General features: G+C 46.8%; 1 protein-coding gene across 1 annotated transcript in view; it reads left to right on the forward strand.

The window, feature by feature from the left end:
- Positions 1-13,701, forward strand: part of LOC120932525 (LIM domain-binding protein 3-like) — a gene marked incomplete at its 5' end in the record, with an annotated part of 91,462 nt that overhangs the window by 61,005 nt on the left and 16,756 nt on the right. The window contains one exon of the mRNA XM_040344975.1: positions 2,568-2,748. Within this exon, the coding sequence (XP_040200909.1) occupies positions 2,568-2,748 (181 nt within the window). The remainder of the gene's footprint in view (positions 1-2,567; positions 2,749-13,701) is intronic.

The following is a 13,701-nucleotide window of genomic DNA, read 5'->3' on the forward strand; positions in this document are numbered from 1 at the left end:
GCGGTGGGAGCTGCTAGTCACGGCATGAATCCTTTAGAAATGGCTCAGTAGCCATTTCTAAAATGCGCCTGCACCGTAGACATTGGCGCATGCGCCGTAGACATCGGCGCACGGCTCTTTTGTAAAATATCTCCTAAACCGTGGAGGTTTAGGAGATATTTCCAGCACCTACAGGTACAATTAATCTAGGCTTACCTGTAGGTAAAAGTGGTTGTACAGGGTGTACAAAAACTTTACCACTTGCTTACTGTGCACATATACCCCCTTCCTGCCCAGGCGAAATTTCAGCTTCCGGCACTGCGTCGCTTTAACTGACAATTGCGCGGTCGTACGACGTGGCTCCCAAACAAAATTGACGTCCTTTTTTTCCCACAAATAGAGCTTTCTTTTGGTGGTATTTGATCACGTCTGCGGTTTTTATTTTTTGCGCTATAAACAAAAATAGAGTGACAATTTTGAAAAAAAAATCTATATTTTTTACATTTTGCTATAATAAATATGCCCAAAAAATATATAAAAAAAACTATTTTTTTCCTCAGTTTAGGCCAATACAGTGCTATAAAAATGCACTGATTACAGTAAAAAAATTACACTGGCAGTAAAGGGGTTAACCTGTGGGGGGCGCTGAAGGGGTTAAGTGTGTCCTAGGAAGTGATTCTAACTGTTAGGGGGCGTGGCTACGAGTGACACATCACTAATCGCTGTTCCCGATGATAGGGAACAGACAATCAGTAACATGTCACTAGGAAGAACAGGGAGATGTGTTTACACTGACATCTCACCGTTCTTTAGCTCTGTGAGCCGATCACGGGCACGGAGCTCGCGACAGGGTGGCGCGCGCGACCACATGGCGGCAAATTAAAGGGGACGTACCTGTATGTCCATTTGCCCAGCCATGCCATTCTGTTGACGTAAAAAGGTGTGCGGCGGTCCTTAAGCGGTTAAAGCAGTTTTAAATATCAAAGTCGACAAAGATGTATTTGTCACGGTAAGTGCATGCATACTATGTAATTTGTAACACTTCCAGGTTTTTTCATTACCTCATTTAGAGATCACAGTACTCCCCTGATAATTTTCACACAGCTTTCATTCCAGATTGATGTGGATATCTTTGTACAGGCACTATCAGGGTCAGAATCTACTTCCTGGACTGAGATGCTGGTTCACAGATGACACAATCATGTATATTTGAGTGCTATGCAGATCTTGACTATGTTAAAAAAATAAAAAATAAACCTTGACACAGATCAGCCCCTGCTACAACCTCTCAACTATGTGACTTTCTAAAATGTGAGTGTGGAGATTGAGGAAATGCTTCCTCTTGCCATCATCTCGGCCTAGACAAAGTCATTGGCCCAGATTCAGTAAGCAATTGCGTCTGCGTAACCATAGTTATGCAGCGCAATTGCTGACTTGCGCCGGCGTAACGAATTCTCCTGATTCAGAGAACTCGTTACGCCGACTGCAGCCTAAAATCTGCGTGGCATAAGGCTCTTATGCCACGCAGATTTTAGGCTGCATTCTTGCGATGACCGCTAGGGGGCGTTCCCATTGTGGTCAGCGTATAGTATGCAAATTGCATACTTACGCCGATTCACAATGTTGCGCGCCCCCTGCGTACGCAAGTTACGGAGTTTCCGTACGGCGTCTTTAGCGTAAAGCTGCCCCTTCTAATAGTAGGGGCAGCCAATGCTAAAGTATACCCGCCGTTCCCACGTCGTGAAATTTGAATTTCACGTCGTTTGCGTAAGTGATTCGTGAATGGCGCTGGACGCCATTCACGTTCACTTGGAAGCAAATGACGTCCTTGCGACGTCATTTGCCGCAATGCACATCGGGAAAGTTTCCCGACGGAGCATGCGCTCTACGCTCGGTGCGGGAGCGCGCCTAATTTAAATGATTCCCGCCCCCTACGGGATCATTTACATTAGGCGCCCTTACGCAGGGCAATTTTAAAGAGTGCACACGCAATTTACGGAGCTCCTGCTCCGTGAATCGCGCGCAGCGCAGTAAATTTGCGGGGGCGCAGGGCAAAAATGCTGCCCTGTGCCTCCGTAAAAAAGGGGCAAATTCTACCTGAATCTGGGCCATTGAGAAGAACTTAAGTAATGCTTTTTAGTGATAAAAGTTAAAGGTTTTTTGAAAATGTATGCTGTTGTTGTATATTGTGTCAGAATATATTTATGCAGACCTGTAAAGTTATAAGGTCAACTTTAACATGAAAAATATATCTGATGCTAGGTCTTTAAAATCATGTTCCAAATTAATACAATAAATGACTAAAAATAAAAAATAAATGGAAAGTGCAGCTGTTTAACACACAGTGCAACTATTTCTGTAATTATTTACAAGATGATGGAAGATTATGTTCCTTTTAGACAATATTGTTTGTAAGAATGATTTTACAGATGCAGAGCCTCTGAAATATTAGTAAATCTCTTTCTAAGTGTGTTTTTATGACTTGCCGCCAATTTTTACTCCTCATTACCTTCTGCTTGAGTTTTCTCCATATCCCTGCAGGCTCAATGTGCAGCAATTTCATCTGCTACCTATTTTCTTTCCACCAGGGGACCATTTTTGTTGGCTTTGGGGAAATCGTGGCATCCAGAAGAATTCAACTGTGCTCACTGTAAGAAAAATATGGCGGAGATGGGCTTTGTCCAGGAGAAAGGTGCTCTCTATTGTGAAACTTGTTATGAGAAGTTCTTTGCACCAGATTGTGCCCGTTGCCAAAGGAAGATTCTTGGCGTAAGTCATTTTAATTTTAAAATTTGTGTGATGAAATTGGTATCAACATGTCCTCAAAATAAAATAAAAAAAGCTGGCCCTAATTTCATTACTTAAAGGAGTTCTGTGACCTAAAAGTTTTAACCCCCGCTGTGCCCGGGCTGTAAAAAAATAGAAAATAAACTGTCACTTACCTGCCTACGATCCCCCGTTGTTCCGATATCGCCGTCCCGTTCTCCGGTCCCGGGCCCCTTCCGCTTCCTGTGTGTCGGTGACTCATAGTGCGCTCAGCCTATCAGCGGCCGCAGCAATGTCCCGTCGCGGCCACTGATAGGCTGAGCGCACTATGAGTCACCGACACACAGGAAGCGGAAGGGGCCCGGGACCGGAGAACGGGACGGCGATATCGGAACAACGGGGGATCGTAGGCAGGTAAGTGACAGTTTATTTTCTATTTTTTTACAGCCCGGGCACAGCGGGGGTTAAAACTTTTAGGTCAGAGAACTCCTTTAAGGACCGCCGCACGATATACGTCGGCAGAATAGCACAGGTGGGCACAGGGACATATATATACGTCCCCTTTAGGAGCCCAGCCGTGGGTTGCGAGCGCGCCGCCGGAGGACAGTTCGCAACCCGGTCCGAAGCTCCGTGACCGCCCCCACGGGACCCGCAAACCCGATCGCCGCGGGTGTCCCACGATTGGGTCACAGGAGCTGAAGAACGGGGAGAGGTGAGTGTAAACAAACCTTCCCCGTTCTTCTCTGTGGCAATGTCAGTGATCGTCTGTTCCCTAATATAGGGAACGACGATCACTGACCTCACGCGTCCAGCCCCGCCCCCTACAGTTAGAAACACACATGAGGTCACACTTAACCCCTACAGCGCCCCTAGTGGTTAACCCCTTCACTACCATTGGCATTTTCACTGTAATCAGTGCATTTTTATAGCACTTTTCGCTGTGAAAATGACAATGGTCCCAAAAATGTGTCAAAAGTGTCCGATGTGTCCGCCATAATGTCGCAGTCATGAAAAAAATCGCTGATCGCAGCCATTGGTAGTAAAAAAAAAAATATTAATAAAAATACCATAACACTATCCCCTATTTTGTAAACGCTATACGCTATAAATATTGCACAACCCAATCGATAAATGCTTATTACAATTTTTTTTACCAAAAATAGGTAGAATACGTATCGTATTTTTTTTTTTTTGTATCTTTTTGGGGATATTTATTATAGCAAAAAGTAAAAAATATTGTTTTTTTTTTCAAAATTGTCGCTCTATTTTTGTTTATAGTGCAAAAAATAAAAACCGCAGAGGTGATCAAATACCACCAAAAGGAAGCTCTATTTGTAGGAAAAAAAGGACGCCAATTTTGTTTGGGAGCCACGTCGCACGACCGCGCAATTGTCAGTTAAAGCGACGCAGTGCCGAATCGCAAAAAGGGGCAAGGTCCTTAACCTGCATATTGGTCTGGGTCTTAACCGGTTAATATTACTTTCACTTTGTTTATAACAGAGATGCTCTGTCTATTTTTTTTTTTTAATCGGATACTTTTTTTTTTTTATATGCAAACAACATTGAGACAATACAGACAAATTATACAAACAAAATCACATTAAACACACAACCCAAGAAAAGTAAAAAAAAAAAAAAAAGGGGGGAAAACCACCCGACATGAACAACCCCCACCTTGCTCTTGGAGTATGTATGGAAAAAAATTGAGAAAAAGGACAGACAAAAACAGCATATTAAAGTATATAGTACCTATTAGTTTACATGATACCTAGATCATGAATTGAAGCCATATTGACCAGGTAGCATCAAACTTACTCATGGAATTCCTTAGGGAGTATGTATGTTTTTCAAAAAGAATAATCCTATTGAGATCTAAAATCCACTCAGATACAGTCAGAGGGTAGGGAGAGGTCCACTTAATAGCAATCTGTCTACGGGCAACAAAAAGTGCGTGTCTTATAGTGTTACCAATAGAGGAGGTATAAATAGACGTATCGCAGTATCCCAATAGACATATAAGTGGTTCAACCAGAATGTTAGTTTATTTAAGTGATACCTAAGCTTTGTCTTTTTTCTCATCAAAATAACAAACGTCATACTTGCCTGCTCTTTGAAGTTGTTTAGCACAGAACAGCCCAGATCCTCCTCTTCTCGGGTCTCCCACCGACTGGGTGACAGGCTGGATCTGCGATCCTTGTAGTCCCCCCATGTTTGGCCATCGATCGTGTGCCGGCCTTTAGCTACGCACTGAGCCGTCCACAACATGCCCCGTTGCTCCAGGGGTGGCCGGTGAGCTATATGCTACAGGGCACACATATGACCGGTCTCTATGGCTGAGTCACAGTGTGTCAGGCCGACAGCCATGCCGTATCTGCTGCGGACATTGGGTCTGCCTGGAATGCCTCCAGCCGGTGGTCGCAGGATGGGTAAGTAGTATCCCCTTGCCATTGGCATGGTGGTTCGGCTGGTGCATTCCCGGGGAGGTCGATCAAGGGTCCGCCCTGCTTTCCTCTCTCCCTTCCTCTCCCTCCTTCCCCGCATTCTGGGTGTTGGCCGTGAGGTGGGGGGTCCGCCTGGGGGGCTCCGTTACTACCGGGGGGCTGCGCTGCTGTGGGGTGCTATTTTTCTGTCCTTTATGGTGCCGTGTGTGAGGGGGGGGGGGGGGTTGCAGGCTCTGGGACTTTCACTGTGTTCTGCTGTGTTTGTCACTGTATTTTTAAAACACGTGTATGGCCGCCATTTTGCCGGTGACGCGCCTCTATTGAATCGGCGGCCATTTTCTTGTAGCCCGCATGCTGTTTTTCTGCATGTCGGCGGCCATCTTGGAATTTTTTTTGGCCTCTAGTGACCAGAATAACGGCGCCAAAGCTCTCAGCACACTTCCTGAGGGACGGCACAGCACAAACAGCGTTCTCAGCAGCACTACAGCCTGGTCGGGTGGTGAGTCCCCTGGGGGGTCAACCCTTAGTGCCCCTGTTCCTGCGACCTCAGTGGATGCTATGACGGCAGTCCTTGAGACGTTTGTTGCCAGGATTGAAGCGACTGGTGGCCAGAAGGGGGGTAAAAAGCACCCCCCTCCATATGCCTTCTTCTGGGGATGTCTCTGACACGGAATCAGGCCCTGCTACTGCATCTGGCCCTGGTTCCGTCATATCAGATGATGCAGGCTTAGCCCACACGGACAGCGAGGATGACTCTGCTTCAGGGTCAGCGCATGATAAGGCGTTTGTTGGAGCTCTTATCACTGCGGTGCGGGATACTCAGAAACTTGAGGATTCGGCGGAGGCATCAGACATGCCGGTCCCTTTTGGGTTCTGCAAGCCACCCCGCACCGCAAAAGTGTTTCCTTGTGTTCCATATCTGGACAAACTGTTGTACAAGGAATGGGATCGGCCGCAGAAGATTTTTTCAGTTCCAAAATACTTTGCGGTCCGTTACCTATTTGAGGAAGACTTTTTAAAGATGTGGGTTTCTCCTCCGTCAGTGGACTCCAGACTGAACAAGGCCACCACATTATCTGTGGAAGGGGCTCCCGCTTTTAAGGACCCCGCAGATAGGAGAACTGAGGCTGTGGCCCGCTCCATGTTCACAGTGTTGGGGTCGGCGGTGAGACCGGTCTTGGCCGGGGCTCTGGTGTCGCAGGCACTTACCAAACGGGCAAAGTCCTTGTTGCAGGAGCTGGAGGCGCAGAATGCTCCTGAGGCCTGTGTGGACTTGGCCGACCAGTTGGTGCAGGGCCTAAAGTTTGTCTGTGAGTCGGCCCTGGATAAGCTTCCCTTGCTCTCCAGGGCCTCCGCCTACGCAGTGGTACTACGCCACCTTGTGTGGCTGAAGTGTTGGTCTGCGGACCAGTTTTCTAAAAAGGCCTTGGTGGACTTACCCTTTAAGGGTAAATGGCTTTTTAAGGCGTCCCTGGATGACATCATAAAGGATGCCACAGGCGGTAAGAGCACTCTGCTCCCGCAATCTGGAAAGGGTAAGGAGCCTCGCCGTAAGCAAGGGCCTTCCTTTACTACCCCCAAGCGTTTTTTTTCACCCTCCAAGTACGGCAGGAAAACTTTTTCAGGGTGCTAAGGCGCCCGCTGAAGGGCAAATGCGCACCTGGTACAAGCCCAACAAGCCTGCGGACAAACCTGCCTCTGGATGAGGGTCTGCCCTCGCCCGCATCTCGAGTGGGGGGCCGGCTCGGTGGAGGTCTCTTCTTTCCGACCGTTGGGTTTGCGAAGTAGTTTCCTCAGGGTACAAGATAGAGTTTCTCTCTTGTCCACCAAACAGATTTTTTCAGGGGTTTTACTCAAATCTGTTTGTAGTCCCCAAGAAGGAAGGGGTCCGTCCAATCCTGGAGCTCAAGGCCCTCAATTGTTTTGTCAAAGTACAAAAATTCAGGATGGAGTCGATTCGCTCAGTAGTAGCAGCGCTCCATCAGGGGGATTTCCTAGCATCCTTGGATATCAAGGTCGCGTACCTCCATATGTGCAAAACACCAGAGATTTATGCGTTTTGCGGTCGGAGAGGACCACTTTCAATTTGTGGCCCTCCCGTTCGGCCTGGCCTCGGCACCACAGGTTTTCACCAAGGTGCTCGCTCTGATTCTGGCCCTGCTGAGGCAGCGTGGGATCGCTATCGTAGGATACCTGGACGACCTTCTGAGAGCTTCTTCAAGCTCAGAATTAGAAGAGGATGTGTCTATCACCTGTCAGACCCTCTGAGAATTTGGTTGGCTATTGAATACCCAGAAGTCAGTACTGGTACCGTCTCAGCGGCTGGATTACCTGGGGTTAGTCCTGGACTTCTCAGAGGCAAGGGTTTTCCTCCCAAAGGAAAAACTACAGACAATGCAGTCTGCGGTGCAGCGGTTGACGACCCAGAAATGGGCGTCGTTTCGCTTTTGCATGAGAGTGCTGGGTCTGATGGTGGCCTCTTTCGAGGCAGTTCCGTATGCCCAATTTCACACTCGAGACTTGCAAAAAGAGATTCTGTTACGTTGGGACAAGCTTCCTTCGTCTCTGGATTACCAGATTCGGGTGAGTCAACTGGTCAGGTCCTCCCCAGTGTGGTGGCTGACATCTCCGGTACTTTGGACCGGAAAATAGTTTCTGCCGTGCCATTGGACAGTGGTCATGACGGATGCCAGCCTCTCTGGCTGGGGGGGGGTCTGGGGTGTCCAGTCAGCCCAGGAGCGCTGGACTCAGGAGGATTCCCGCCTACCAATCAATGTACTGGAGCTCCGAGCGATCAAGTTGTGTCTCTCCAAGTGGTCTCTGGGTCTGCAGAACCGACCGGTCAAGATCCAGTCCGACAACGTCACGGCAGTGGCGTACGTCAATCATCAGGGGGCACACGGAGCTCAGCTGCAGCGACGGAAGTCGCGCACATCCTCCGGTGTGCCGAAAGGTACGTTCCGGCTCTGTCGGCCGTGTACATTTCGGGGGTGCTGAACTGGCAAGCCGACTACCTAAGTCGCCAAACGCTAGACCAAGGAGAATGGTCGCTACACCCGGGGGTGTTTCAGAGTCTGTGCCAAAAATGGGGCACTCTAGACGTGGACCTTCTGGCGTCCCGTCTCAATCGGAAGGTGTCACGGTTCGTGGCCAGGTCAAGGGATCCGTGGGCGGACGCGTCAGACGCGTTGGTGGCACCATGGGTTCACTATCACCTAATCTACGCCTTCCCTCCTCTGAAGCTTCTTCCTCGCCTGCTACGCAGAGTGGAAGCCGAGGGGATACCAACAATCCTGATCGCTCCGGATTGGCCACGTCATCCCTGGTACGTGGACCTGATGCGTCTGGTGGCAGACGTCCCCTGGCGTCTACCCCTGAGAGAAGATCTTCTGTCGCAGGGTCCTATCTTTCACCCTGCTTTACAGTCGCTGGCTTTAACGGCGTGGCTGTTGAGAACCAGGTGCTGAAGGACCGAGGCCTGTCGAGCTCGGTGATCTCTACCATGCTACGAGCATGGAAGTCTACTTCACGAAGGATTTACCATCGTACGTGGAAGGCCTACATCTCTATGTGTGAAGAGATGAAATGGCACCCTCGTACATACGTGATGTCCCGGATTCTGCTGTTCTTACAGCGTGGAGTGGATCAGGCGCTCGCCTTGAGTATGGTTAAGAGTCAGATTTCGGCTCTAGCTGTCTACTTTCAGCGACCCTTGGTGGCGCACTCCCTGGTGCGTACGTTTGTGCAGGGGGTTCGGCATGTGGCCCCTCCACTGCCTACATGGGACTTGAATTTAGTCCTTTTGGTGCTTCAAAAGGGTTCCGTTTGAGGACATTCGGAAGATTCCTTTGTTGACTCTGTCCCAGAAGGTGTTTTTTCTGGTGGCAATTACCTCGGTCAGACGGGTATCTGAACTGAACTGTCTTGCAAGGCTCCTTACTTAGTCATGCATAAGAATAAGGTGGTGCTGCGGCCGCAGCCGTCATTCCTTCCAAAGGTTGTTTCGGCCTCTTACATTAGTGAGGACATTGTTTTGCCATCCTTATGTCCTCGGCCGAAAAACACGAAGGAGGCCACTTTGCATTCCTTGGACGTTGTTCGGGCCCTACGGGTGTACTTGTCTGCTACGGCTCCATTTCGGAAGTCGGATTCACTGTTCGTGTCGGTGACTGGTCCTAAGAAAGGTTTGGCGGTCTCGTTGGCCACCATTTCTAGGTGGATCAGACAGGTTGTTCTCCAGGCCTATGCCCTAAAGGGGCGGGCACCTCCCTTTCAGGTTACGGCGAATTCAACCAGGTCGATTGGTGCCTCTTGGGCTTTTTGCCATCAAGCGTCTGTTTTACAGGTGTGTAAGGCAGCGACCTGGTCGTCAATCCACACCTTCTCAAAGTTTTACAAGGTGGATGTGAGTGCATCTTCGGATGCCTCCTTTGGCCGCAAGGTTTTACAGGCGGCTGTTTAAGGTTGAAATTCCTCCGTTGAGGAACTCTGGTTTGTTTGGGGTGAAGCTTGGTTTGCTGTGTTTTTTCCCACCCCTCAAAAAAATGTTGACACTGCTTGGGAAGTCCCTAAGGTCAATGCTGCTGTGTCCGTCCATGAACGGAAGAGAAAATAGGATTTTTGTACTCATCGTAAAATCCATTTCTCTGATTTAATGGACGGACACAGCACCCACCCCTCCTTTGATTGTACTGCTTGTTTACGAACTGGAGCTGCATGATGCAGAGAGTGGGATGTACTCGGGGGACCCGCCCCCTTGGAGGTGCTGTACTGAGATAAGTGTTTTTAACACTTGAAGTGCTGTTTTTTCTGCCTAGTCTCTCCTGAAAGGAAAGATATATAACCCTAAGGTCAATGCTGCTGTGTCCGTCCATGAACTCAGAGAAATAGATTTTACGGTGAGTACAAAAATCCTATTTTTTTGGGCTATAAAATTACACAGAATCCCCAAACATTATATGTTTGTTTTTGTTTTTTTAGCAGAGACCCTAGAGAATAAAATGGTGGTTGTTGCAACTTTTTTATCTTGCACTGTATTTGCACAGCAATTTTTCAAATAAGCTTTTTTTGTGGGGGAAATGCATTAAAAAAAAAACAGTAAAGTTAAAAAAATTTTGATGGTGATGTTATGCCGAGTTAATAGATTTCTGAAAATTTCACGCTCGTAGAATAGCGCCAAACTTTGATACAAAAAAATCCCTATAAGCGACGCTTTAATTTTTTTTACAGGTTACATGTTTTGAGTTGCAGAGGTCTAGTATTAGAATTATTGCTTTCATTCTAACGTTCGTGGCAATACCTCACATGTGTGATTTGAACGTCGTTTACATATGTGGGCACGACTTACGTATGTGTTTGCTTCTGCGAGCGAGCACGCAGAAACAGGGGCGCTTTGAAACTTTCTTTTTACATTTTTTTTTTATTACTTTTATTCCTATTATTTGTAAACATCCATGGTAATAGGAATAGTGCATGATAGGTCCTCTTTACAGTGAGATCTGGGGTCAATAAGTCCCCAGATCTCACATCTAGGCTGGGAAGCCTGCAATAAAAAATAAAAAAAGATCCTGACTTCCCAGCCGAGGAGGCGTAATTTTTTCAAATGCAAAGGCCAGGCGTGACGTCATAACATTGCGCCCGGCCTCTGAATGATCATAGAGACTCCGGGAGCATCTGACCCATCGTAAATCTCTATGGTCAACATCAGGTGATCGTCGGTTCTTTTTCCGGCAGGAAAAACGATCAACCAGCTGAACAAGTGGTTGGTTGTTACGAGACATCCATTAGACACACTCCTTTAGTCAATGAAAAGTCTCTTGCTTGTTTTTAAATGTTTAAAAATGTTACTTAACTTTTTACTTGCTTAAAAACCTACCTAGTTTTTTCCTTCTATGAAATGTTGAAGAAAGGGCAGTGGAGTTGTTTACCCTAATTAACTCTGTCTGTACTTACTGTGCTGTGCTTCATTATCAATTGTAAACTAGTGGTGCACACTGTCTGTCCTAACAAAGGGTTAAGCCTGGTACAGCAGAGGAGAAGAACCCGCTCTTAGGATATGTGAATAAACTGCTGCTAAAGGATCTGAATAGAGATCAAAAATAGTATACAAACGTTGGGATGGTGGCGCTGCTGAGCCAAAAGAGGTTTAGAAGATTGTGGGTATCCTTTAGTGATAATAAACATGTGTTGGGTAACCTGTGTGAGGGCTAGATCCAATGAGTATGGATTCCCTATAGACACACACTAGGGCAATGGAAGCGTATGTAGGTTGCCCCGTTAATAGTGCTGGGTAAAACGTACCCCCCACCAGAACACTCCGATCAGCGCTTTCCGCCAGTGGCCGATAGGGAGTCGGTCGGCTGCTGTTTTTTCCAGCATGTTCGTCCGACAGCCGTCTTTTGTCAGACAGACCCACATGCACACGGGCTGAATTTGGGCTTTTTTTTATTAACGTCAAATGTCTCCTGACATTTGGCCCATGTGTACCCGGCTTTAACCACTTGACCACTGGGCACTTAAACCCACTTAATAACCAGACCAATTTTCAACTTTCGGTGCCCTCACATTTTGAATGACAATTACTCAGTCATACAACACTTTAACCAAATGGAATTTTTGTCCTTTTTTCACACAAATAGAGCTTTATTTTGGTGGTATTTGATGACCTCTGCGGTTTAATTTTTTTCGCTATAAATAAAAAAAGAACGAACATTTAGTAAAAAAATGAATTTTTCTTCATTTCTATTATAAAAATTTTTGCAAAAAAGAAAATTTTCTTTATAAATTTGGCCCAAAATGTATACTGCTACATATCTTTGGTAAAAAATAAATAAAATTGTGGATATTATTTAGTCTGGGTGAAAGTTATAGGGTCTACAAGCTATAGTGACAATTACTGAAAATTAATTAATTTGATCACACCTGATGTGCTGACAGCCTATCTCATTTCTTGAGACCCTAACAAGTCAGTAAAGTACAAATACGACCCAAATTACCCATTTTTGGAAAGTAGAAATTCCAAGGTAGTTAGTAAGAGGCTTAGTTAGTTTTTTGAAGTTGTCATTTTTTCCCACAATTCTTTGCAAAATTAAGATTTTTTTTTTCACACCATATTGTCATTATAACAGGTTATTTCTCTCACATGGCATGTACATTCCACAAATGACACCCCAAAATATATTCTGCTGCTCCTCCTGAGTATGGCGATACCACATGTGTGAGACTTTTACACAGCCTGGCCACATACAGAGGCCCAACACTGAATTAGCAACTTCAAGCATTCTAGGAGCATAAATTACACATCTAATCTCTCAACCACCTATTACAATTTTGAAGGCCATGGAGCACCAGGACAATGGAAACACCCACAAAGTGACCCTATTTTGGAAAGCTAACACCCCAACATATAATCTATGAGGCATAATGAGTCTTTTTAACGGTTCATTTTTTTTTCAGATGTTTTTGGAAAATGTGGAAAAAAAATGAAAACCCATTTTTTTTACACAAAGTTGTCCATTTATAGGATATTTCCAACACATAGCATGTACATAGCAAAAATGACACCCCAAAATATATTCTGCTGCTCCTCCTGAGTATGGCAATACCACATGTGTGAGCTTTTTTAACAGCCTTGCCACATAGAGGCCCAACATCCAAGAAGTACCATCAGGTGTTCTAGGGACATAAATTACACATCCAATTTCCTTACAATCTATCACATTTTTGAAGGCCCTTCATATTTCTAACACAGCATGTACATACCAAGAATTGCACCCTAAAATACATTCTGTTGAGTAACGGGTAAAAAAAAAAAGATTACCTGTGGTTTTAGTAGTGCAATTGTCCACAGGAGGAGAGCCCTGATCCAGGCAGCAGGCAGGGAAGTGGAACACTGTGGTGGCACTGGTGGGCGCTGATGTGGCACTGCAGTGGCTCAGGGGGAACTGATGGGCAAAGGTGGCACTGGTGTGGCTCTGGTTGCACTGCTGTGGCTCTAGGGTCACTGATTAGCAGGTGGCACTGGTGGACACAGGTGGCACAGGCGGCACTGCAGTGGTGCAGGTGAAACTGGTTGCACTGGTGTTGCTCTGGTGGCACTGATGAGCACACAGGTGACACTGGTGGGCACAGGCGTCACTGGTGGGCACAGGCGTCACTGGTGGGCACAGGTAGCACTGAAGTGACAATGCAGTGGTGCAGGTGGAACTGATGGGCAAAGGTGGCACTGGTGTGGCTCTGGTGGCACTGGTGGGCACAGGCAGTACTGGTGGGTACAGGCAGCACTGGTGGGCACTGCAGTGGCACAGATGAGCACTGGTGGGCACATGTGGCACTGATGGGCACAGGTGGCACTGGGGGGCACATATGTGGCACTATTGGGCACTGCTGGGGCACTGAAATGCACTTACAGTTGTCTCTAATTGCTCTCCTCTCCTCTCACGCTGCATCTGTGTGAGGAGAGGAGAGCGATGAACTCAAACTGACCCCTTGTCCCTGTTCGTTTACATTTGTGATT

The sequence above is a fragment of the Rana temporaria genome, chromosome 1 (assembly GCF_905171775.1).
Source record: "Rana temporaria chromosome 1, aRanTem1.1, whole genome shotgun sequence".
Lineage (NCBI taxonomy): Eukaryota > Metazoa > Chordata > Amphibia > Anura > Ranidae > Rana > Rana temporaria.